Here is a 26,634-nt window from a genome sequence, read left to right on the forward strand (position 1 = left end):
GAGTAAGGAGAAGCAGTGGGGTGAGAATATAATTAAAAAAGCATGAGTAGAAAGACTCTGAGGAAGCAAGTATAATAGACTGCTGGGCCATGTGATTGTGGAGAGCATGCTGTGACTAGAGGGTGAGCGAATAAACGCTGCGATACTCTGAAGGAGGCAGTCACCATGCAGTGGGCAGCTGAAAACACAGACATCAGTTTCTCATTAATGGTGTTGGTCTGAAGGCAATTGTGGAAGTGCTGTGGCCAGCACTCTTTACAATGCTCTTAGCTAGCAAAGGAAATGCTTGATGGGAAAGCAGAACCGTAATACCACCTCCCCATGATCTGTCCCCGAGATCAAATATATGTATCCCCTTTAGAAATTTAAAACTTTATGACTTTAAGCTATACCATCTCTTTCAAGGAAATTAATAGTCTTAAGGAAACTGATACGTAGAGATGTTACCCAACTATTTTAAAAATATGTATTTAAGTTGTGCGCATTACTTAGATTGTTAGGGCTGACAAACAAAATACAACAGACTTGATACATAAGTAACAGAATTTTTCATTCTTTACCGTTCTGGGGGCTAACACTCCAGGATCAGGTTCTCTGCATGTTTAGATTTTTTGAAATCTCTCTCTTACATTGGCACATAGTCTTTACTGCCCATCTCAGCATAAGAACAGCAATTGTCCTGGACTCTGGCTCCCAACAAGGATTGCATTTTAACTTAGTCATTTATGTTTTGCTTCAAAAATCATTCAAGTATCAACTTTTTAATGACCATGAAGACCTTCTCAGCAGATGGAAAAGCAGTGAAAGAAGCATAGTAAAATTTCTACATGATTTGGAGAAAGAAGGATTAACTTGAGAAGAAATGGTGAGCCCTGTGATCTGGGCAAAGGTTGCTAGGAGGAGACTGCAGGGATATGAGGCTATGGGAGGTAAGGGTTATTTCATATATGGCTCCAGCACAGCAGCAACTCCCAGTTATCAGTGAGAAGAATTGCCCCCCCCCACTGGGGTACAAGAGAGGCAACATTCTCACCGTATTCTTCCCAGCTTGCTGCAGGTGAGAAAGCACAGTTCTGATGGCTCTTTCTATGCCTGTTCTTTTCATGCACTCTCAGCTCAGAAGGATCCATCTGCCTTGTCAGCACATGTTGGGTGGCATCTCCTGATTCCCCATTTCCTATATAAGATACATCTTTAAAACACAAGTATATTGGAGGGAGGCTACTTGTTTGTTCCCTGCTGCTCAGCCCCGAAATATTCACTCAAAAACTATATTATTTAATTCACTGTTTGGCTCATTAGCTCTGGTTACTTATTGGCTAACTCATATATTAATTTAATTCATCTCCAGTAATCTGTACATCACCACGAGGTCATGGCCTGTCAGCAAAGTTTCAGCGTGTCTGTCTATGGCAGAGGATCCATGGCTTCTCTCTGACTCTGCCCTTCCTTTTCCCAGCATTCACTTTAGTTTTCCCAGCTTAGCTTTTTCTGCTATGCTATGGGCTCAAAGCAGTTCTTTATTAACCAATGGTATTCACAGCATACAGAGAGAAAGCCTACATCACAAGTGCATTCGTGTCATTATTTTTTTTTTTGGTATAGTCAAATGGCATTTCTCAATTGCTAATTTAAAAAAAAACTATTAACTTACATAATATATAAAATGTAGCTCTTTAGGGCCAAAAGAAATACAAGGTGAAACAGAGGACCAGGTTGATGGGCCCCTTTGTATACTAGATTAAGACCAGGTATATTTAAACACTTGTATCATAAATTCATTTAAAATTATTATTTTATTTATTTTTTGAAATCAAAATATAGTTGCATAATTTCCCTTGCTCTTCTTTCTCCCTCTTGCTTCACTCATATTCATCCCTCTTGAGTCCTCCCAAATTCATGGCTTCTGTAGTACTATTAATAAAAACCTGGGGACAGAAATTGGGGTTCAACCTGAAGGTCAGAAAAGTAAAACAGCCAGTCACTGACTCTTATTTTTACCTCAGTCCAAAATGGCGATCCTGCCTCCAGGAATCTCAGAATGAGACTGTGTGAGAGAGCTGTCTCCTCCTGTCTTATATTCCTCTCTAGTGCTGGGATTAAAAGTGTGCACTACTATGGCAAACTAGTGTGCCTACTGGGATTAAAGGCATATGTCACGACTGCCTAGTCTGTAAGGCTGACCAGTGCAGCTGTTTTACTCTCTTGAACTTCAGGCAAGCTTTATTTATTAAAATACAAATGAAATATCACTGCAGGTTCCATTATTATTATTATTAAAACACATACTACATAATGCATGCATAAGCATAAATACAACTTCTCAGTTTATATTGTGTTGGTTGATATATTTGCTTTCAAGGTGGACAGCTTGATATTGGATAATCAATTAGGTGCCTCATCCCTGGGGAATACTATTTCTCCTGATCTCAGGACAACTTAGATGTCCTAGTTCTTTGTCTAAGGGTGGGTCACCATGAGATTTCCCCCTTCCATGTTAGAATATCTATTGGTGGGCTTTTGTTCGTTTGTTTGTTTCTGTTGTTGTTCAGGTCTTGTTTCAGTAGCCATATTGTTAAAAGTATTGTAAGAGAAATTTAGTTGTAATTTCTTGGAGACATAATTTCATATCAGTTTTCTTGGTCCTCTGGCTCTTACATTCTATGTTGTAGGATGTTTCTTAGATTTAAGAGCTATGGTAGTAGATGTTTCAATTGGGGTTTTGCACCCCATGATAGTTGTTAATTGTGATGGTCTTCATCTGTTACAAAGAAATATTTTTTTGATGAAGCCATCAATTATCTTTGAAGGTATTTAGAATGTAATTAGGAATTGCCATTATTATTTATTATTATCATTATTCACACAGGGTCTTCCTGAATAGCACTGGATGAATTAGAACTCACTATGTAGACTAGGCTCACTTTGAACTCACAGAGATATTCCTACTTCTGTCTCCTGAGCACTCAAATTAAAGTGAGAATCACCATACTTGTCCATGTAGTAGTTAGGAAATGGAAGTAGAAGTTTCTCCTCTAAGATACATGACTTTACTAGCCCTGGGTCATTGTCTAGGTTTTCAGTACTAGGAATGATTTCTTTCCTGTTGAGCACAGCTTAAGACCAATTAGAGAGCTGTTAGTTAGAGCCAAGTTATGAGCGTCATTTTGCACTTGTAGGAATATCTTCGCTATTTTATCATTGTGTTTTATAGGCATTACAACTGGTTAGGATTATTGATTGATTCCCTCCCTTAGAATCCTGCGCAGCATCTTTTGGTGCTATGAAAATTCGTCATCAGGGAGGAGGCTTTCAGATCAGATTCAGTTCAAATCCTTCGACTCCTGTGTCTGAAGTGCATGTTGTCTTCAAAATCAGGCAATTAACTTCAATTTTTGTGAGTCCAAGGGCAGCAGCAATAGGCTACATAGTTCTGCCAGTCTTTTGGACCCCCTTGACCAACAACAAGCAAGAGGGTTTCATATACCAGGTACTGGTGGTTTTGTTAGATAATCTATGGCCCTGGTTGGTGGGTGGCATTATCAGCCTAAGTTGCATAACTTTAATATATGTATACACACAGGCTTACATGTATTATATGTAGTTGTAGGTAAATAAAATATAATTCCTTATGGCTTTTCAAACATCCTTAGTATTGTTTTTCTCATTCTTCCCTTTTCTTCTACACTGAGCTCCTATCTTCCCCAATTAATGTATGTACACCGTTTTCTCCCATTTTTTTCTTATTCACTAGTTCTCTGGCACTGTACCCCATTCTTCTGCCCTGTCTTGGTGGTGTACCTCCTCTCCTGAAATAGTCTAGCTTCTCCTCTAAGCCACATGAATTCAATTAGCCTCTCATCCTTCACTCTTCCATTAACATCTTTTGCTCTCCTCCCAGGGTGCCTTTTATAATTTTTATGAAACAGCAGTTCATAGATTTATACCCTCCCCTAGTGTAGTGTGTGTGTGTGTGTGTGTGTGTGTGTGTGTGTGTGTATGACAGAGATTGACATCAGATGCTTTCTTGTATTGTTCTCTGTATTACTTTTTCAGCCAGTCTACCTAACTGAACTCTGAGTTTATCTGTTGGCTATACTTGTTGTCTTGTAAGTTCTGAAATTACACCTGCTGTGGGAGAATGTTCTTATACCCTGTAAACTTTTGTGATTTATATTGTTTTAACAAATGCTGATTGGCCAATAGCTAAACAGGAAGTATAGGCAGGGAAATTAGAATCAAAGAATTCTGGGAAGAGGAAAGGTTCAGTCTGCACTCATCACCCGAGCACAGAGGAAGCAAGATGAGAATGCCTTGCTGATAAAATGTACCAAGCCCCATGGCTAACACAGACAAGAATTATGGGTTAATGTATGATGTAAGAGTTAGTTATTAAGAAAGCCTGAGCTAATAGGTGAACCAGTTTATAATTAATGTAGGCCTCTGTGTATTTCTATAAGACTGAATGGCTGTGGAACCAGGTGGGATAGAAACCTCTGTCAACATACACCTGTCTCCATACTTACAGCCCCAGCATTAGAGTAACATGTACTTACTATCATTTGGGCTTTTATGTGAGTTTCTGCATGCTGGAAATATGAATTCAGGCCCTCTGTAAGAAACATTTTATCTAATGAGTAATCTTCCCAGTTCCAAAGCATTAATGCATTTAGTATATATCTCAGCTACTTCTTCTTTCTTTTGAATTTTTGAGTTTGGTCTTTTGTTGTTGGAAGTCGTGATCATATTTTATTGTTTTTCATTTTCTTGTGGATGCTTGAATGTACTATTTAATCAACCTTGATTATTCCTGGTACTTGTTCTTTTGCTTGAGAAATTTAACTGGAGATTCTTTTCACTCATATTTAATCCACTGTGTTTTTATTTCCAACGTTTTCGTTAGTTGATTTTTTTTTTTTAAAAATCTTCATTTTCTTATTTTTCTTCACTTTGCTGACTTTTTAAAATACATGTTTCTAATGTTCCCACCCCTTTCTTTTATGTTGTTGATATCCCAGGTCCTGGACTCAATTTACTTATTGGTTTGTACTCTGTTACAATCATTGATTGGTTCCCTAATCTCTTTGGAATTCCCTTGCATGTTACTTCTGTCATCATTCTTCACTATGGTTGCTGAAGATTTGTGATATTTGAGAGGAAACCTGTTTGTATTCTTTTTCATGACTGTTTCTGGCTTGCACATGTGCTGATTTGGCTCTTTCGTTAGTCTCATTTGGGGAATCTTCTTACTTCATGGGATAATTGTAAGGGCCCATCCTCACAGAGGAGAAAACAAGCTTTTAGGGTTTGTCTTTCTTGAAGTTGGCTGGAATCACAAAGCAATGACAGCCACTCTCAAAGCTGAGGCCTCCTTATCAGCCATCACTGTGGTGACAAGGTCGCCATTTTCTGCTTCAGCTCAGTATCAGACCTCCATGTTTCCCTGGTACTTTCAAAGGCTATTGCTTATCAGTTCTGTAAATAATCATATAAATAAGGTTTTTTTTTTTATTACAGAGGTCATTGGCTCAATACAGTGATTCCTTTTCATTTATAGAATGCCTTAACTGATGTAAACATGCTCTAGACTCATTTTATGCCTCAGTTGCTAAGACAGTTATGAAGAAGACCTGAAACCCCATCTCAAATGATTCTTGCATAGCATTTCCTGCTAAACTGAACTGTTTGAGGTTAAGATTGGCATTCTCCAAGTCAAGAGACTGACACCCCCTGCAATTACTAATAGTAAGCCTGGGAGCATCCCCTTTCATGGTATTTGAATGGGTTAATTACTGTTAGAAGTAAGCCTGGGAGCGTCCTCCTTCATGGTATTTGAATGGGTTAATTACTGTTAGAAGTAAGCTTGGGAGCATCTGCCTTCATGGTGTTTGATGGGTTCAGCTTAGCATTTCCTGCCGACTGTGACGAATAAAGAGCAGCAAAGTCACCCACATCATTTTCATTGTGTCATTCAGAAATAAACTAATTTGGCAATAACAGAAATAATTTTACCTCAAAATTAGGAATGACATATGTGATTCAAAATTGAATAAACTTTTCATCATTTAATAATCCTTATAAATTAGATAGGAAAATAATCCTTATAAAGAAAATAGGAAAAGTGCTATATACTACCTCATATTCTGTTTCTATTTCTTCTGTTAATAAAATTAGATCACTTGCCTTTGTTTAAGTTTTGAATGCAATTAATAATTATTTTCAATCAGAGAAAATAACTTTGTATTAATTAAAATGGTGGATGATCCTTAGGTTTGTATTAGATATTCAGTTGTTTATTTATTTGGTTTTGTTATTTGTTCAGATAGACTCTGGCTTTGAGGCACTGGCTGGCCTTTATCTCCTTACTATCTTATCTGTCTGTCCTAGATGCCAGGGTTCCAGCAGGCACCATAAAGTCTGATTCCCAGTCTAATGGAAATTTTGTAGTATCTGAGAGTAACAAGAGTTTCTGGAATCGTTAAAGTTTGGGGAATATGGTGCAGTAGACAGTTTCAGGGTTTTGTTTGTTTAGTTTTTGTTTTTTGAGACTAATTTTCTCAGCATAGTACTGACTATCCTGGAGCAGTAGACAAGGCTGTCCTTGAACTCAGAGATCCCCTTGTGTCTGCCTTCAGACTTCTTGGGTTAAAGTTATGTTCTACCACACCTAGAGACAATTTCACTGTTATTCTCTTTCAATTAACTGATATTTTTGGCATTATCAAATTAGTTTACTAATGTGAAAGAACAACATGAGAACTTTTTTTTTACTTGTTTTGTTTGAAGGAGGCAGGAATGTTGTCCTCCCTGTAAAGATAGTTATGTGTCACTGCTTTCCTGGCCTTTCCCAGATTTATTGCCACTGACAGTTTAGGGTCTAGACTAGCTTAGCATAACAAAATGGAATTTGGTGAGTAATTTACAAACTGATTCCTTTTTTGTTCTGAATGTGCACTAGTTTTACATAATATAACTCTATTTATGATAGATTGAGTAGGCCAAATGAACCAAGGATTTCATTATTACTACTTTATTTCAAAGATACACAGAAATGCTGCTTGAAGTTCCTTCTTCTAAGGAAGAATAGGCATGAAGGAAAAGATGAAGGCTGAGAGGAGGGTGCAGATGAAGACTGTACTTTCATTTCCTGGCTGCCAGAACTGGATAATCACACAGAAACTATACTAATTACAACACTGTTTGGTCAATGGCTCAGACGTATTCCTAGCTAGCTCTTACTTCTTAAATTAACCTATTTCTATTATTTTATATTTTACCACGAGGCTTGTGGTTTATTACCTCACATCATGGTTCTCGGGTGGCTATATGACATCTGCCTGATTCTGCCTTCTTCCTCCCTGTATTCAGTTTAATTTTCCCACCTCTCTGTATTCTGCTCTGCCATAAGACAAAGCAATTTCTTTATTAACCAATCATAATCAAATATATTCACAGCATACAGAGGTGAATACCACATCAGGAGGGATCGAAGGACATTATTTTCTAGTGTGTTGTTCATTCATAAAGGAACATGAGTTGAGTGGTTAGGGTTAGCTTAGGGACTAGAGATAAAATAAGGGAAATGGGCCAGAAGTGGTGGTACAAACCTTTACTCCCAGAACATAGGAGGCAGAGGGAGGAAGAGCTCTGTGAATTCAAGGCCAAAGTGGTCTACAGAGAGTGCCTGAAAGTCACTCCTCAATAATACATCAAGTTTAATTTTTTTCTAAAAATTTGTTGCAATTAACTATGGATGAATAGTATGCCATGAATAAAATGTTAATATTATAATTTTTCTTAAAATTAAATAATTTTATATTTTTAATATTTAACATCTGTAAATAAAATCTGTAATACTTAGAATCTATAAATATAAACTATATGATAGAATTTATGTTTATACTTACAAACCTAAATAGAATGCTACATTTATTTGATTAATATGAAAAAGATAAGTGGAATTGTAAATTTTGGAACAATTTTTTGTCATGTGGCTCATGGATTTACAAATAATTTGTATCATTATTTAATTACTTTACCATTTAAAACATTTTTTCCTTCAAGTAGTCTGTTTTAGTTGCCATTAAAGACACCTTTGAATTACAAATGTAGTTGAGAAATCCTATGTGCAAAACTGGTTTTAACTACATAGATTTTAAGTTTCAATGTATAAGATGTAATATATTTGTATAAGAACATATACAGGATAAAATATATGGGATCTTCTGTTATTTATTAATAACTTATTCTGCTTCCTCTCTTTATTATGATTAATTTATTGTTATCATTTTGAAATCATTAAGCTACACCCCAACTAAGTCACCCTCAACTTACTGACATTTTCACGTATTCTTCCCAACTACGTTGATTATCAGTGGAGAGTGCATTGGTTTAATAGACTTGTTTTTTACACTGGCATTTCTTTAATTGACATATCTTCTTACAGTAGATAACTGTCAAATAACGAGCAAGGTCCAATGTGACCTTATGCTAGTATGACATGTAAGTGAAGTCAGCATACAGAGATCTGTGAGGATGGATGCCGTGGGACAACCTTTTTCTATACTATGAAACTCTCATTGGTTAATAAAAGACAGAGGCCAGTGGCCAGAAGGAAGTTAGGCAGAAAAGCCAAATTGAGAATGATGGGAAGAAGGAGGGTGGAGTCAGAAGGCACCAGTCAGCCACCCAGGAAACAAGATATGCTGGAGGACAGGTAAATCCATGAGCCACGTGCCAATAAATAGATTAGTAGGTTGGATTAATTTAAATGTAAGAGTTAGCTAGTGACAAGCCTGAGCTATTAGCTGAGTATTTATAATTCATATTTAGCCTCTGAGTCGGTTATTTGGGAACTGGTGGATGGGAAAGAAATGCCCATCTACAGACAAAACTTAAAAGTCTGTGATTTACCTACACCCTAGGCCTATATGAGAAAAACCTTCAGAAGCTTGGCAACATTACACAAATGAGAATTATTTTATTGTCTAAAAGTTTGTTTCACATTGTTTTACTCAAGAGATTATGAAGAAAATGCTTCCTGCTACTGTCTTTACACTCACTTCAAGAGAGCAGTCAGCATCTTTGCCTCAAATAAAATTCCTGCTACTGTCTTTACATTCACTTCAAGTGAGCAGTCAGCATCTTTGCTTCAAATAAAATCTCTTCAGTGTTGGGGAAAAATTCTGTTAGATAATAAATTGGAATTTATAGTTCTAAGATGCCATGTCCAAAGATCCCGTATCACACACACACACACACACACACATACACACACATACACACACACAAACACACACACATATGTATATGTTTATATGTGCATAAACATTCTGAGATTTTTTTTAAATATCTGTTGCCATCATTGCTAAGTGAAGAATTCCGGAAACATCAATAACGAATACATCAAAAGTACCGAAGATATGCCAAGCAAATGCTGTGTGCCTACTGATTAATTTAATCCTGCAAGGCTTTGAGTTAGATACATTTAATTATTATTCATTTTATAGGAAATGAGGCAGAGGCTGAGATTAAAAAAACAAACACAGGTCACGGAGCGGGTTACGGCAGAACCAGGGGTGGACTCCACAATCTTGTTTGTAACACTATACGTTCTGCTTCAAACGAAAGGTTTAATTAATTTAGGAATTAGTTTAATTAATTTTTTTCCCGTTGGCTGGAGTGAGGGTGGAATTTTTATGTTAGGAGACAAGGTATTGCTTTGGAGCTCAGACAGTCTTGAGCTGTCAATCTTCCTGCCTGAGCTTGACTGCAGCGAGAGCATTCAAGTGTTAACGAGAAAGAGCAGAAAATGCTGTCAGTGAGACACCTGAAAATTCAATTCTTCAGTCCAAGAAATGAATCAAGAAATTTTAGTGAAACATCTAACCATAGAACCAGTTATGGATATGAAATGGTTTCCTTATTGAAGCAGCTTGTGGTTGCTCTGGTGCTTGCATGTTCTATTGACCTTGTCATATTAACATTTGTGGTTAATATGTTACATACAGGATCTATAGCTACAATAACACTGGTTCCAGAGGAAGCAGAAAAGCAGATCAAATGAGTTTTAACTGGTTTGGTTTTAGGTAGCTCTGGCTGTCCTAAACTCAGTATGTAGGGTTTAATCTTTTATGTAAGAATTTTCCTTAATTTTTAGTAATGACACTTCTGTTTGTTTTTGTGATACTGGGAGTTGAATCCAGGGTCCTCACTTGTGGGTACCACTGAGCTACATACCCAGTCTAGCAGCAATGTTTTAAGGCCTTCTTGTCGTTAAGCCTTTTAAAAAATTATTCCTGCAAAATTTGTATCATAAAAAAACAAAAAATTAATATAGAGCCCGAAGCTCAACACACATATTTTTGCTGTGTCTCCTTGTTCAAATACATTTAGTTTATGTGCCAGGGTTGATTCAGCCTTTGTTGCCCAAGATAAAAGACGCATCTCACTGGAGAGGTGTCCAGCATTACAGATTTCCTTGAATTGGTAGGTGAACAGCGGATGTCAGGGGATTTCACAGGCATAGGGATTATTCCATAGACATTTAATAGCACTCTTACAGCTTTTCAACTCTTACAATCTAACCTATGCAATTCTTCTTGGAATTTACTGCTTAAAATAATTTTAGTTATGCTTTCTGTAATGCTCCTTGTTTGTACATATCTTAAACAGATCCATAAGGTATTTTATTCATGCCTTTATCTTTAAAGTCAAGTCTTCAGTTAAGAGGAACATGAAATAATTGTCTCTTCTATGTTGACCTTGTAAGCAGTGTCTGTGAACTTCCTACCAAATAACCAGAAAGGGTTGCAAATTGATTGACCACCAATGATGATACAGGGCTTTTTTTTTCTGTGGTAGATATGACCTATGTGTATATTAAATGGTAGGTTTTTGTTATAAGAAGAAGTAGAAAATAGGTGTTCAAAGACATTTTCTTGTTAAAATTTCAGTCATTTGCAAAGCAGATTCGTTATTTAGAAAGCTCTATAAATTATGCTCCATTCAAAAGTCTGTGATTTTAATTGCGATAGGTTGTAAATTTGCAATAAAATAACAAGAAGGGAGGCGGTAACAGCTGTTCTGTCAGCACACTGATTTCCGCGCAGGCTCTCTGCATTCATCATGCTTAATCTTCATCAGCCGAAATGAACTGATTTGTAGCTTCATGGGCTCTGGGCATTCAAAAGACATCAGGCACAGGAAACAATGGGGTGGGCTTTTAAAATAGGTTTTTAACAATGGAATTTACTGGTTTCTGTGTCTTGATTATAACTTTATTATTTCAAATTACATTTTTTTAGAATGTGAAAGTGACTATTACTATGTACTGTATCTGTAGGTTTTCTTTCTCTCCCCTTTTAAAAAATTTATCATTCATGTATTTTTACGCATGACCTCACCTCAGTAAAATCAAATATCATCTTTGTTGGGTTGGTTTTCATTTTAAAACCACATCCGGACAGAATGCTGCTACTATTTTTTGAATGTGCTGTAACAGAACCCTCACTTTCATAAACAGAACACAATTAAAACATTTTATATTATATATAATAAAGACTAATTTTACAGCTATTATAGTAGCTTCATCATATGTTTTGGATTATTATTGGGCATTAACAAATATGCATTAGAAATACACAATATTGGGCATTAAAAACACAAATTAAAAATAAGAGGGGGAAGGGAATGGCAGAATTATATAATCTATAAGTTTTCTACAGGAAGGCTTGTAAAAACATGTGTGAGGGGGGAACAGTCGGGAGAGAAAGGATGCAGGGAGGTCAGAAACTGAAGTACAAGATCGAGATGACAATGATGGGGAAGGAAGACAGAAGGGAGGGCAGAGATGCAGACGGAAGAAAGGAGGAGAAGGAAGAAAAGTAGAGAGCAGAAGGAAGATGAAGAAGGGAAAGAAGTGTGTGTGGTGGAGCACGGGTATGAGAAACAGGACAGAGCTAGTGAAGTCCTAGACCTCCCCCTCCCAGGTAAGGCTGAGCTTGTGAGCATGCTGAAGCCCTGGGAGAGAGAGGAGGTTCCCTACCCTGCCTTAGGCCGACTGTCACAGGAAGTCAGAGAAGAGACAAAATGTTCTTATCAGTGAGACCTGGAGATTGGAGACTGAAGCACTGACTGTCATAAACAAAGCTGTCCAAATATAAGAGAGATTAGTATCTCTAAGTAACAACAACAACAACAACAGCAACTATTTACATGGAAAGGAGTCCTTTTTTCCCCCTCATTTTGAAACAGCTTGCTCACAGGGTCACCACCAGGCACTTTTCTCCATTGGTGGCAAGATGACACACCTTACATTTCAAACTGTAAGGACACAGCTGCAGGAAGCAGCAATGGTTAGAAGGCAGAAACACAATCCAATATGTTTTCTTTGTAATATGCTTAAGTCTCTATTAACAAGGACAACAGAATAGCTAAAATGTAGACATCACATTCCCTCTGTAGATTAAGAATGATCAGGAGGCTTTGGGATTATGAGTTTAAGTATGTTTCCATTAAAGTAAATAAAATGAAATTTCTGAGGAATTCTTTTCATAGTTTGATAAGCTTCTAAACATTTACTTACAAATTCCTAAAGTTTTATTCATGACTTGTGATATTTATTCTTCACTCTCATTGTCAGCATGTTTTCTGTTTGTGGTTGGGATTTTGAAGGCTTTCCCCTATTCATCGATGCAGCTAGGACATCTGCAATGCTCTGTGGGCATGTTGGTCTGATTCTTCTTCACACCCAACTCTGGAATAGCTTTTAAATGGCAGTGTTGCTCAGAAATATTTAACTTGTGTCTCTTAAATTCGGAAGGACAGATAGTTCATAGATGTCCACAGTGCCTTTAGTGAGCATTGGCATGTTGTTCATGATGTCTTTCTTTCTCAAGCACATGTTTTGCCTAAAGTGTATCATACTGGAAGCAAACCGCCACAATTATACAGAAATGCAGCATTTGCCTTTATCTTGCTTTTCTCATTTTTCTTTTTTGTTGTTTGTTTTTGTTTGCTTGTGTTTTAGAGACAGGGTTTCTGTGTAGCCCTGGCTGTCCTGGAAGTCGCTCTGTATACCAGGCTGGCCCCAAACTTGGAGATCCACCTGTCTCTGCCATTGCCTGCCAAGTGTTGGGATAAAAAGTGTATGTACAATCACAGCTCAGCTGAGTATTTTCCTCTTTTGCTGCTTCCGTTTTCTGTGTAGGTACAGCAGAGTTGTAAGTTTGCTCTTAGCACAGAGCACTGTGATAGGGAAAAGCCCAGCAATGGCACATTAATATTCTACCCATTTAAAGGAATTAGAATAGAGTTTATGAAACAGAATCATGATTTAAGCATTTAATAGCAAGAGTTAGAAAGGGCAATGAAAGTCACATTAAAAAGGCATGAAATCTCTGGAGGGTTTTTGAATTTCTTCTACAGAATAATTTTCATACGATTTAGCTGCCTTATCAGCAGGAATAAAGGGTTATAAACATTAGTTAAATAGCAAATCTACAGAGAAATAGAAACAGCAGATAGTTGGAAAATGGATAATATAGAAGCACTTTTTTTTTGCTAACAGCAATATTGTTCTGACAAGTTATGAAGGTGGTTCATGTCAATAGATCGAAGAAATTAGGACAAAAATGCACGTTTTTTGACATATGTATATCAAATGCCTTTGTCTAAGTTTAATATCTTCTGCATAAATTACACATCTAGCTACATTAAATCACTTTAGAGATGACTAGATATAAGTGTGTTTCCCTACATATGCTTTGGCAAATGTTTGTCATCCTCAATCTGCAGATTTCCTGCAGATGACAAAATAGGCAAGCAGTACAGTTAAGAGGCTGATTCTGATAATTGAGAAGTAAACTACAGAAACAGAAAAAGTTAAAAATTATTTTCCATTGCTGGTATTCCAGTCTGAATGAACTTCGTCAACAGCAGTGCCGGTAAGGGAAGTTGAACATTCCTGAGCAGGCTCATTCTGCTGGGCTGGGTAGTGTGATACTTTCACCGTTGAGCGCGGTTGGTGTCAATTTTACTCTAAATCCCCGAAAGAAAACTTGAGTAGGGAATTGAATTAACAGGTCGAAAAGCGCACTAAACCCCAGATCATGTCACACGTCATTTTCAGTGTCATTTTGCGTGGCAGTTGCCTAGAATTGTGCTAATCTGAGTAACAAGGAGCTCTGTTCTACCCAGGGTATAGTATACACCAACAGCTCACAACTAAGGAGAAATGGGTGTTAGAACACCATTCATAACATCGCGGCACTGGGGACCTGATCCTATGGATGACATGCTTGTTTCCCTCAGAACTTTGAACTGAAACTTCATTCAATAGAATGTGACTGGGTGGTAAAGTCTTCAGAGTGAAATTATCTTCAGAGGAGACCATACATATGGGGCCTCTATTACAGAACAGTAGCCTTAGGGTGAGACAGTGACAAGCGTCTCACTGTGTGGCTGGTCTGGACCGCATTATGCAATCCAGGCTGGCCTTAAGCTTGGGATTTCCTGCCTCAGTCTCCCAAGTGCTATCATTTCTATTGTGTATCACCGGACCTTATTGTGCTGAAGCCCTAGTAAGGGAAAGAGCAGGGTTCTCATTGCACACCTTCTCCATCCATGTAAAGACACCTGGAACAGATTTCTGTAAGCTAAGGAGAAGCTCTCAAAAGCCATCAAGGCTGCTGGTACCTTATAGCCCCTGAGAACTGGAGAAAAATCTGCTCTTTAAGCCAAGAAGACAATAGTGTTTATGCAGGGCAGCTGGAACTAAGAGAATTGATATCGGGGAAAATGTTTTATTAAAACCTGGGTTTTATGGTCAGGCTCAGTGACACATGCCTATAATTCCTGTACATAGAAGGCAGTGGCAGGAGGAAACAGGCTTGAGGCAAGTCTAGAATATATTGAGACCCTGTCTCCGAAAATGAAACACAAAGCAAAGATTAAAAGAAAAACAAAACGATCACCACTACCACCAAAAAACAAAATGAAACAAAACACCCCCAAGCGGACACCAGAGCTTTCACAACCTATGAAGGGATTCATATGCAAATCATGAAATCTCCTGAATTTGGACTTTTTCCAGGGTTTTGTGTTCAATTGAGATGTCAGCCTAGCGATATGAATGCAAATTCACTGCTGTTGGATTGCAGCAGAGCTCATGAAGGAGTCGCCACGAGCTGTGGTAAAGGCACTGGAGGATGGTGTGGGAAGCCCAGGAGAGCCACTTGACTAACTGGTGCATGCTGGCAAGGCAGGCCTATATTTCACTTAAATGTGTCTCCCGAGTACCCCGCGATAACAGATGGGAGGGAAGTGCTTTTGATTGATGAATTTTTTGGCACATTTGAAATTGGCTTTGATGATGACAGGACACTACTCAGTGTTTTTCTAGCATGAAGAAGGAGACACTAATAAAACTGTAGTTCTCAATGAAGGAGCTGCGTGGTTATCTTTAGACTCAGCTGGCAGTGCTTGACAAAGGTTGCAAGTTTCATTTGCATATGAAATTTAACACAGATTGGTTTTGTTTTTGGCTTTTTGGTTTTTTTGTTTTGTTTTGTTTTTGGGATAGGGTTTCTCTGTGTAGTCCGGGCTGTCTTGGAAACATCTCTGTAGCTTAGGCTAGCCTTGAACTCACAGAGTTATACCTGCCTCTGTTTCCCAGGTGCTGGGATTAAAGGCATGTGCTACTATCCCGGCTGAAATTTAACTAGATTAATAATAGTTAAATATTACACAAACTTGAGTGATAATTTGTTATATAGAAATGAAATAAGCTATGTAATAATATGCACATATCATAAAAAGACATTGAATATAATTGACATTTTTAAAAACATAAAGTATATATTACTTTATGTAATTTTACTGAATATATCTGCAAATTTGTTTTATATTTATATTTATTTTGTGGGCAAATAAAACAACCTCAAGAAGATTAAATAGACAACCAAAAAGATCTGCTTGTCATATATGAATTATTTGTTAATGTCTAAAAAAAATTAGCTCATTCTTCTAAAATGAGAAGTTTTGTTTTTGGATCGGTAACATAGTGTAATTTTAGAATAAATTAAGGCACTTTTTTTTTACTATTTACTTGCTTAATTAATCAATAAGGTGTGTGTTTGTCTGTGTGTGTGTGTGTTTGGGGGTGTGTGTGTGCATGCCTGAGTGCTTGTAAGTACACAGTGTATATGCTAGAGCCCTCAGATGTCAGAAAAGGACATCAGATCCCCTACAATTGGAGCCATAGGCAGTTGTGGGCTGTCATGTGGGTTTTGAGAACTGAATTATGTCCTCCACAACAGCAAAATGTGCTCTCTCATGATGTGGCATCTTTCCAGTCTTAACAAAGGGTTTTAAAATATGGAATATCAACCCCTGTACTACAGATTGGTCAAAGACACAGAAGAAAGAACAATACTGAATCAGATAAGCCTCTGCTCTTCCAGAACTTGCATAAAGCAGGCTATGGCAAACACCTTCCTGACTCCAAGCTGTATCAGCTAAGAACATGTTTGTTCTGACTCACAGGATGTTTGCTCTTAGATTATGTTTTAAAGGTTTTTAATATCTGTCATATTATCTATTAAGCATGGATGAGAGGATGGTGTCAGCAGTCAGGGGCTTGCTGGGCACCGAAACATGAGGACAGTTTCTGTGACTGAATCTGCAGAGGGAGAAGAACAACGTCCACTGTCTCCATAGAAGAACTCAAGAAAAGGCCCTGTGATGGCTTTTGATACTATATGAGTAAATTGACCATGACAGAAAGACATTCCTAAGTTGCTTAAATTATACTTGCTAACTTTTAAAACACAACCCTGCAAAGTCAAGCAATTTAAGGTTACTGTATTGCTTTTTAGCTATTGGTGACACTGTTGTCTAACCTTATATTCTACAAATATGTATACAAAGATTAATGTTCATCGTTAAAATGTGAACACCAGAACCTCAGATAATGCTGCATGTCTGTCACTTAATTATAAAACTCATGGCTCAACCTGGCCTGAGATGACAAGTGCTGTTGAGGGGCGTCCTTCCTTGCCTTCTAACACAGAAGAACAGCATTGACACAGACACGGGAAATGGATGTGGAAAGAAAAACATATGTCTACCCTCTCTTTGAAGAAACAAAGTAAACAGCAGTTTAACTATGGTAATTTTCTAGTCAGGGACTGCAGAAAGTATCCGCTTTTTGAATTTTCTTAAAAACCACTGATTTATCCACAATCAGAGAGAACTCAGTGAAGCCTCCAAGGTTCCACTCCTAGCCCATGCTCTCCCCTGTATCCTGACCTGCTCTGAGTGTGTCTGTGAACTCCATGTGCACGAAGTTCACTTGCAGAATTGGCTATAGGTCACAACCTGCTGTAACACTCTTTTGATGACATTCATAGATGCTGTAATGTGTCTGCCCTTGCATTAATTGGTATTTGTCCACTCTTTGGATACATAGAGTTTTTTACTTGTCTGTTGGACATGTGGGTGATGCACTGCTTTGAACTATCACCAAGAAAGCTACTATGAACATTCATGTGCATTCTTGGTATTAACATATGCTTTTAATTTTTGGTAAATATGAAAAATTTTTCAAGCATCTATTATATGAAAATGCTATTTTTATTTTGAACTTTGAACACATTTTAAAAGTTGTAAAATTTGATGAGGATATGTTGAGCAGTTTAATATTAGTATATTACAGATAGAAAGAAATATATAAAGGTCTGATGTGGGAATCCCGTCTGGATCCTGTGGATATCATTGTTTAATAAGGAAACTAGCTTGGCCTGATAGAGTAGAGCTTGGCAGGGAAAACTAAACTGGGAGAAAGGAGATAGAGTTAGGGAGAAGCCATGGAGCTGCCACCAGAGACAGACACATTGGAACCTTGCTGGTTAAAATATAAAATAGTGGAAATGGGTTAAATTAAGATGTAAAAGGTAGCCAATAAGAAGCTAGAGCTAATGGGCCAAGTGGTTGCTGCGGGAGCTCCTTCCGCTCATTCAGCCAATAGCCGTTGAGATACCAGCCCACTGGGATGTGGTCTCTTTCTCTTTAAAAAGCAGTGGCGGCCCTCTGCTCTCCCGCTTGCTCCAGCAATTAGACTCCTTTCCTGGCTGTTGTGTAGGATGGTGTTCTGTAAGCTTTTTTTCCCTTCAAATAAATAACCCTTTGTATCCAAACTGGTGTGGGATTGTTTTGCGCTTTAAGTGGTGATTTAAATAATATGATTTCTGTGTGATTATTTTGGGAGTCTAGACAGCCAGGCAATGAACAAGCAGCCTCCTATCACAAAGGTCAACCAGTTAGCACTTAATGAAATTAAGAAATGTTTATTTTCTGTCCATACATTCTTCCTTTGAGAGGTAAATCTCTCAGCCTCTGTGCGCCTCTGTATTTCATGGGCAGGAAGAGGATAAGAATACATAATATGTATTTGATAGATTAATACATAATTAATGGCAATATAGTGGTCATTAAAATTGACTCCTGAGAGACGATGGCATTATAAAAATATTCTCATTGTTTTTATTACTACTCATGAGAATATATTCAGAAATCCTCTGACAAATATAAAGAGAAAATACTATCCTAAAAATGTTATTCTAAAAATAATAGTAGTTAGCTTCATTGCTGCTGACATGATACCTTCCTACTTGTAGCATGCTGCTATAGTCAACGAGACCCTGTATAAAATTGTTTCTAAGACAAAGGCATATCATGCATACAAGAATTCATTGAATCATACAGATTAATACTTAGCCTTTTAGGAATAAGGGTAGATCTGTATGCTATACTTTTAGGTAGCTGGATAAGACATTCTGATCTCCTCCAGAGATTAGAAAATTGCAAATTTCTTCTCCTTTAAGATTTATTCCTGATAGTCTATCAAACACCTTGTTAGGGGACCCTACAGGAAAGTGATTCAGGGAAGACACACCAATAAAATGGGAGGCATAATTGTCTCTTTAAAGGGATAGTATACATATATTTCTTAAAAAGCCCTTCCCCGCTACAGTTCTTACTCCTTTCCCAGACATTGGGTGAAACTTTTAAAAGAAACTAGACCTTCTTTGCAGTAATTTTACCCTGCTTTCCTTATTCTCGCGGAGTAGACTTTTACATTACCAATTGTAGTCCTGCCAGTTGCTGCTCACAGTGATCAGGACCATCCAGTTCTAAGATGATACCTTCAAACTCCACCAACATCACACAGAGGCTTATTGTGGAAATGATGAGCACCAGTCCTCTTGGAGATGCCCATACCTATGTTCCATGGCAGGCCCTCCTTAGTTCTGCCAAGTCCCCCTCGTCTCCTGCCCATCTTTGTTAAACCTGTACTAAAAGATCTTTAGTAAAATGTGCATCTCTGCCAGCTCTAGTCCTGATAGTTTCATTGTCAGAACTGAGAATCCTGGTTTGGCCTCGCCGGGAGTCCCTAAACCTCTTTGGGAAGTCCTCCTGCTGCTGATGGTGACATGGAGGAATTGTGCCTCATTCACTTGTAACCTCAATGCCGACCTTGTATTTCTTGAATATTGGCCAGAGGTCTGGGAATCTTTCCCTTTCATGTCAGGTTTTCTCACTCTTTCTCTGAAAACCTCTTCTTTTTTACCAAGCATTTACATCTGGATCTCCATTGCTGAACATGACGACTTAACTCAAAAAGGCATGAAGGCCTGGGGAGATGGCCCAGTAGTTAGAGTTCAGTGCGCAAGAGTGAGGACTCTCAGAACACCATACATACATGTACACATGTGCGTGCGTAAAGACACACACACACACACACACACACACACACACACACTACAGATGAAAAATGGAAAAAGGTAGAAAAGCTCATGACCTTTTCCTTTCTTCTCTGTCTCACTCCTCCTGGAAGCTTCCCAAATGTACAGCTGCTACTTTTTGCCCAGACTTTAAAGAAATGGGACTTGAGCTTCCTTCAGTGTCCATCTTTATAATCCTTTATTATTAAGACTTAGAGTCCACAAAAGGAAACCCCGAATTTCCCCACAACACTATAATAAAAGAATATGAATTAAAAGCATTGCACTTGTCTTCATATTGATGTTATGTGACAGAGGCAGAGAAGTAATACACATATCCATAGAATTAAGTATAAAAGTATCCAAATAGGAGTCAGTTATTTCTCCATTTTCCAATTTTGAAAAGAGAATATTTAAGCATATTTTATATTTATATTTTACTTTTCTTAGTTTTTAGCACAAATATAAATGTTAGTATATAAAAATGATCAACTCAAAAGTAAAGCAGAAATAGAAGTTGAAAAATGGCGATTTTTTTTTTTTTTTGCCTTTGAATCACATTTGAGTTTGCTATTCTAGGAAATTCTTGTTCTATAGTTACACAGAGAGACTAAATCAGAATTTAAGTTTCCTTGGCAAGTCTTGCTGCGGCTGACCATAGCATGTGGCCGACATTTTATTTTACATTAGAGATACCACAGTGAAGGAGCATAGGTAGGCGTGTGTACAGTAGCGTACACATTGGGTCTCTGTGCAGTCTCTGCGTTTCCTTAGGGCAAATAATCCTTTCTTGCACAGGCTAACCAAATCATTTTATGACATATCCATTTAGACTCTTAGAAGACATTTCTCATTTCATGCAGAAATGCCACAACAGAGCCCCATGCGTGTGCAAGGGTAGATAAAAGGAGAGAGAGAGCCAGCTCTGCAGTGGAGTGCCAGTCTGTCCCTCAGACAACCTTAGGTGCGGTATAACAAGAAACCACTAAATGTGGTCACAGGTGGGTATTTGATTGGAATTGCTCCTTTTACTAGACGCATCCACACTTCTTGCCCGTAGTTTAATTCAAATAAGGCATCCCCAGTTAAAACTCTATCACAGTGTATTTCATTGTCGGGGTTTTCAGACTCAAATCTAAGCTTGTCTACTCCATCAACCACCAAAAACCCTGAGATATGAGCACTGAATGACTCTATAGTGTATTTGAATATGTACACTCCAAGGTATGGAATTCTGAACTTGCCAGTCCTTGGGTTATATGAAGCGCCATAATTGACGCTTAGATCATTGAACAGGATAGGACCAGGAGTTGTCATTCCGTGAGTGTGAGATACGAAAAACGCCACCATCGGAGCGTATCTGTAAGATCCTTTGGAAAAATCTGTTCAAGGAAAAAAACAAGGCAAGAGTTATTTTTCAGGTTTTTATCTTGCTTTTCTTCCTATAGTTCTCAATTTATCTCAGTTGCACAGTCTTTAGCACAAGCACCAAGGTCTCTTTCAAGCTGAACAATGCCCATGCGTCTGTATGCCTGCCTCCACTGTGGGATAAAGAACGGGGAAACACTCAGTCTCCTGGAACCCGTTTCTCCCTTCAGATCAGGGTTGATTGTCACACCCCTCACCTCTCTTGTACAAATGCCTGCAAGATCATCTGCATACTGCTTTATGGTCCCTAAAGGTGGTGCAATGCAAAGCCGGATCACTAGAGAAGGCCAGAATGCCCTGCAGGATGGGGAGACAGTTTCCACATTCCTTTCTAGAGGCTGAAACTGAAGTGAAATGAAGCCTTGCTCATCAAGAAGAAGCAGGCAACAGCTAGTTTCTGTGTAAAGAGGCTGAAACTGAAGTGAAATGAAGCCTTGCTCATCAAGAAGAAGCAGGCAACAGCTAGTTTCTGTGTAATTAATTCCACATACACGTAGGAAAAATTAAAAATGGACTAAAATGTACTTTTGAACACAGGAAACAGATAAAGTCTGACTTGAAATATTCTGTGGCCACCAAAGATAATGTATTTTAAATGTTACACACATTTTCTATTACAAAAGTCAAGAGTGCTACGTTAAAGTTTAATATTATTATTCTTATTGTATATATGTACATTTGTACAGGCCATCGGTTGACTTTCAGGAGTTAATTCTCCCCTTTCCCTGTGTGATCTGAGCATCAAATTCATGTGTCAGCTGCCGGCCAGTACCCTGTCCGGCTGAGCAGCCTCGGGGCCAGGAGTGCTGTGCTCTCAGATGTGAAACTAACACCAATCTACAGGAGTGAAGAAAACAGGAAAAACAGGCTAAGAAGGCGCAAATGGTCTTTCACAACTATTTCCTGCCTGTGTTTGTATGTGACACTGCAAAGCATAACAAGGTGAGGCTTGTACCTGGTGCTAAGGCGTTTTCTTCCGCTGTCTTCACAGTGCAGGTGTCCCCCGTGAAAGGGTGCCGGCAAGCACAGATGAAGCTGGCCGGCCCACTGATGCACGTGCCGCCATTCTGGCACGGGAAGCTGCTGCAGCTGGAACGTTCGTGCGCTCCTGGAAGGGAATCATAGTAAAAAAAGTGATAATCTATTTCCATCTCCAGCAAGAGTTGTGCAGTAGGATAGTTGAAATGCTGAATTTGAAATAAGAAAAATGAGTCTTTAGCCTGAAGGCACTCACCAGTGGGGGTATGGGACTTTAAGCAGATCGCTCATTTCTGGCACTCATCAGGGTGGACATGGGACTTCCTGCAAAACCCTTATATCTGACCCCGTTGTGTGATGTAAAGATAATTCTGTGACCAATTGTATTTGAGTGTCTTAAACTTTTGATCAACTTTGGAACAGAATATAACTATCCAAATACAGAACTTTTTATATTTGAACTGGAAAATGACAAGGTTAAGGTTTCAAATCAATAGAGAAGAAAGACACTTTTTTATATTAAGGATATATTATTATTTAAAACTTTTATGCGTTCATATGCACACATGAATAAATTTATGTGTGCCATGTGTGTACAGATTCCTGCTCATGCCAACGGAGGGACTTAGATTCCCTGGAAATGGAGTTAGAGGCAGTTGTGAGCTGCCTGGCATGGGTCCTGGGAATAGAAACAGTGTTCTCTGTAGGACTAGAACACACTCTTAGAGTCTGAACCATCATCCTCCAGCTCTCCCCTTTTTAACACTAAAGGGGAGAAAAAGGCCTTTTATATTTGATCATCTGAAAATAAACTCTTACTTTGAAAGTTAAAATTTTGGTAAGTGACAAATTAAGAGAAAAATCTTAACACACAAATTTAATGACTCGTATTTATCACTCATGAAAGCCTCTGATGATCAGATACAAGATCATTTTCACTTAAAAAATGGAAAATGGCTAATGGAGATGAGCTGACAATTCACTGAACCCGGACAACAGTCTGTAGGTTTTTAAACACCTTTGACACTACTATGGATCACATGACTTACTATTATTAAGTAATAGTAAATTTAGCCATAATTAAATCATGTTTATATCAGGTAGAAACAGTTTAAAAATTCAAATACAAGGATCCGACAAAAAGGTCAAATGTTGATTGACAGCTAAATGGCCAGACCCCTTGACTGGAAAATTTGGCCATACGCACATTAAAGGGCTCATTCACTTAGGTCCATACTTCTGGTCTGTGTACACAAAGGTCACTGCTAAAAGGGCTTTTGTAATGTTATTTTGATTTATTTTAATTTTATCTCAAAAATTAAAATTCCTTTTGATAGCTAGTGATTCAACTTGTCAATAAATCAGAGAATATTGCTACAAAAAGAGAAAGAAAGAAGAGCAACTAAAGAACGTGGTACAGCCTCAACACTCTTCATTGACTCTTGAGGAGCTTACAGTTCATGCAGTACACACAAAAGAATTTTTCTAGAGCTTCAAGTTACAATAGCAGGTATAATCATAATGCAAAATTATGTAAATTCAGCAGAAATGCTGGAAGAATCATTCTTTACTTGCCACAGTTTTGTTATGGCACCACCTTGTGGCAGTAATCTAAATTTAAAATTCACTCATTTCAAATTTTGTGACTGTAGATCACTTAAATTTTGTAATTCCCCATGCCCCCAGCATACCCCTGCTCTGACTTCATATATAATGACTGGATTGTATATGTGAAGGAAATTACATTTGTTTGAATCTGGCTTATTTATCTCACCATAGTGACTTCCAGCTTCATTTAGTTTTCTACATGCGACATATTTTTAATATTTTTACAAGCGAATAAGCTTCTATTGTATGTTCATAAAACATCTTTCTTGTGTTTGTGTGTGTGTTCAGGGGTGCTATTAAGTGCATATGTATAATGTGGAGCTCAGAGATTGGTGTGGCATGTCTTGACCACTTTCCACCTGATTTTTTGAAATGGCCTTTCATTAAACCCGTATCTCATTGATTTGGCTACTTAGGCTGGACAATGAGTGCCACAGTCTTCCTGTCTCTGCTTCTCCAGTTCTGGAATTACAAACACAAGCTATTTACATGAGTCCTGGGGATCCAAACTTAAGTCCTCATGGTTTGTATGGCAGACACATTATTTACTGAGCCACATCCCTGACAGACAATATATTTATTTATCTATTAATCTTTGATGAGCAGGTAATCAGATTTTATATCTTGGCTGTTGTGAATAGCTAATAAACATGGATGTTTAAGTAGCACTATATATGCCAATTCACTTGAATTCATACACACACATATGCACACATATATAAACACAAAGCACAAAAATGTTTACACACATCCATATATGTGTGCGTACATGTACAGATAAAAATAAATGCACATAGCTATATATACACCATTATACACATACACAAAGCCACAAATGCACACACACATATGCACACATAAAATACATGTAAACAAATGCATATTCATACATACAGTTGTACACATACACTCACACATACAGACATATACACAGACATAAATGCACGTACATACACAACAACAGATGTGCCCACACAGTCAGATAGAGATGTGCAGAAAACTACTGAGATGCAGGGTGATTTTTAAATGTATTAGCACTGAAATTTACTCGATTAGATGTAGTATCAGAAAAGGGAACAACAAAACCTCCATGAAAGATGTACACCCTGGAGTTGTATGGCTGGATGAAATGAGGAACCTATATTTCTCATTTTTAAAACTGGGTAATTTGTTTTGCTTAATAATTGTTTCATGTAAAAATATCTGTATATCCTCTGTTTCTCTGTGTACATAAGCAACTTACTAAAATGTGGTCAAACTCATTAATTTTTTAAAGAGAATATAATAGTACATTCAATCTTTCCCATCATTTTGGAATTTTCTTTACAGACTCTATAAACTGCTTCTCTAATCTAGGAAAGTATTTAAACAGTTTAGGCAACATATTTTATGTATTTGTATGTATTACATTCAATGTATTTGAAGAAAAGTTGTAAGCTGACCTGCATTTTTAGAACAGGTTCATTCCTTGAACCAGACATTAAGGCCTTTCGTTTGCAGTCAGAGCTCATTCTGGAACTTAACCCACTGCCTGCTAGCTTGAAAACTCCCAGTGAGTCTCTATTGCTTGTTGAAATGTGAGCTCCTGACTGCTAAGCTCTGGCTCCATTCGTTTTGACATCCCCTGACCTAACTCCGTGATTAACTCCCGGGAGACTGCTCATTTAACAAACTTCACTAGCAATGAGTAGACTACACAACAGAGGTGCAGGATAATGAATTATTTCTGAAACTTGATCAACTCTATAATTCTAACTTTCCCAGATGAAAATGTCAATCCCACCTGAAGACTTGGCCTGTAAGACACCAGACCTGTTCCAGGGAGAAAAAAAATAAGACACTATAAAATGACAACTTTCTCTCGTTGCTACCAGTTCCATTCACTTCTGCAAGGCTAAGACTTCTGCTTGGTATTCAGTGTCCGGTGTACACACTCAGCTGTCATTCTCCTGCCCCATTACTTTCTGAGATGGAGCTCTCGACTCTCAGCATTACTGAGCGTGTTGCCCACCCTTCATCCCGATCTTTCTGTGGATTCACTAATCTGAGAGATGGGTTCAATCCTGCCTACTTGAGTACCCAAACTTTATCCTATTAATGCAGTAGTTCAAACTTCTTGTGACCACACAATTGCTTACCCGGACTTCTGTCCTGTGCTTTCTAATCACCTGTCTGCATCAGCTTCCAAAATCTCTTTTTCTTTCTTTCTTTCTTTCTTTCTTTCTTTCTTTCTTTCTTTCTTTCTTTCTTTCTTTCTTTCTTTCTTCTCTCTCTCTCTCTCTCTCTCTCTCTCTCTCTCTCTCTCTCTTTCTTTTTTTCTTTCTTTTTGTTACATTCTTGGTCCCACTTGCTACTTAATGTATTTCTGGCCTTCAAGTTGAGGACACAGTGACTCACAGTTTAAGATGCACTATCCATTATACCTAGTACTGCATACATTATACCAACTGAGTCTTGATGGTAGAGACTACAGTGACAATTGCTAGTTGTCCCTTTTTAAAAGATTTCACATTTCTTCCAATGCAAAATAAGTCGTAGGTCTTATGGAGCTCTGCGTCTGTCTAAAACTTTATCACAGCAAGTCGCTTGTACTCTGATGTTACTGGCAGCATCTAAAAGTCTACCTTATCTCGTGTGTTTATAATTAGTACTGTCAATAATTAAAGTTACTATACTTGACTTGTCATCTATGTCTGTGGAAACCATGCCTTGCTTTATTTTGTGTGAATGTGTCAGTGACCCAGGCCTGCTCTGAGAGTATTTTCACATTTACTTTATGTGTTTAGCTAATCAGTGCTAAAACATGCGATGGCACCCTGTCAGGTATTGGGCCTCA

General features: G+C 37.9%; 1 protein-coding gene across 1 annotated transcript in view; it reads right to left on the reverse strand.

Annotated features, from left to right (window-relative positions):
• Positions 1–19,971: 19,971 nt before the first annotated feature.
• Positions 19,972–26,634, reverse strand: part of Mmrn1 (multimerin 1) — a 44,160-nt gene continuing 37,497 nt past the window's right edge. The window contains exons 7-8 of the mRNA XM_075983942.1: positions 22,168–22,320; positions 19,972–21,166 (exon numbers count right to left, since the gene is read on the reverse strand). Coding sequence (XP_075840057.1) covers positions 20,745–21,166; positions 22,168–22,320 — 575 coding nt within the window. The 3' untranslated portion in view covers positions 19,972–20,744. The remainder of the gene's footprint in view (positions 21,167–22,167; positions 22,321–26,634) is intronic.

This window comes from Microtus pennsylvanicus, chromosome 8, assembly GCF_037038515.1.
Source record: "Microtus pennsylvanicus isolate mMicPen1 chromosome 8, mMicPen1.hap1, whole genome shotgun sequence".
NCBI classification, from domain to species: domain Eukaryota; kingdom Metazoa; phylum Chordata; class Mammalia; order Rodentia; family Cricetidae; genus Microtus; species Microtus pennsylvanicus.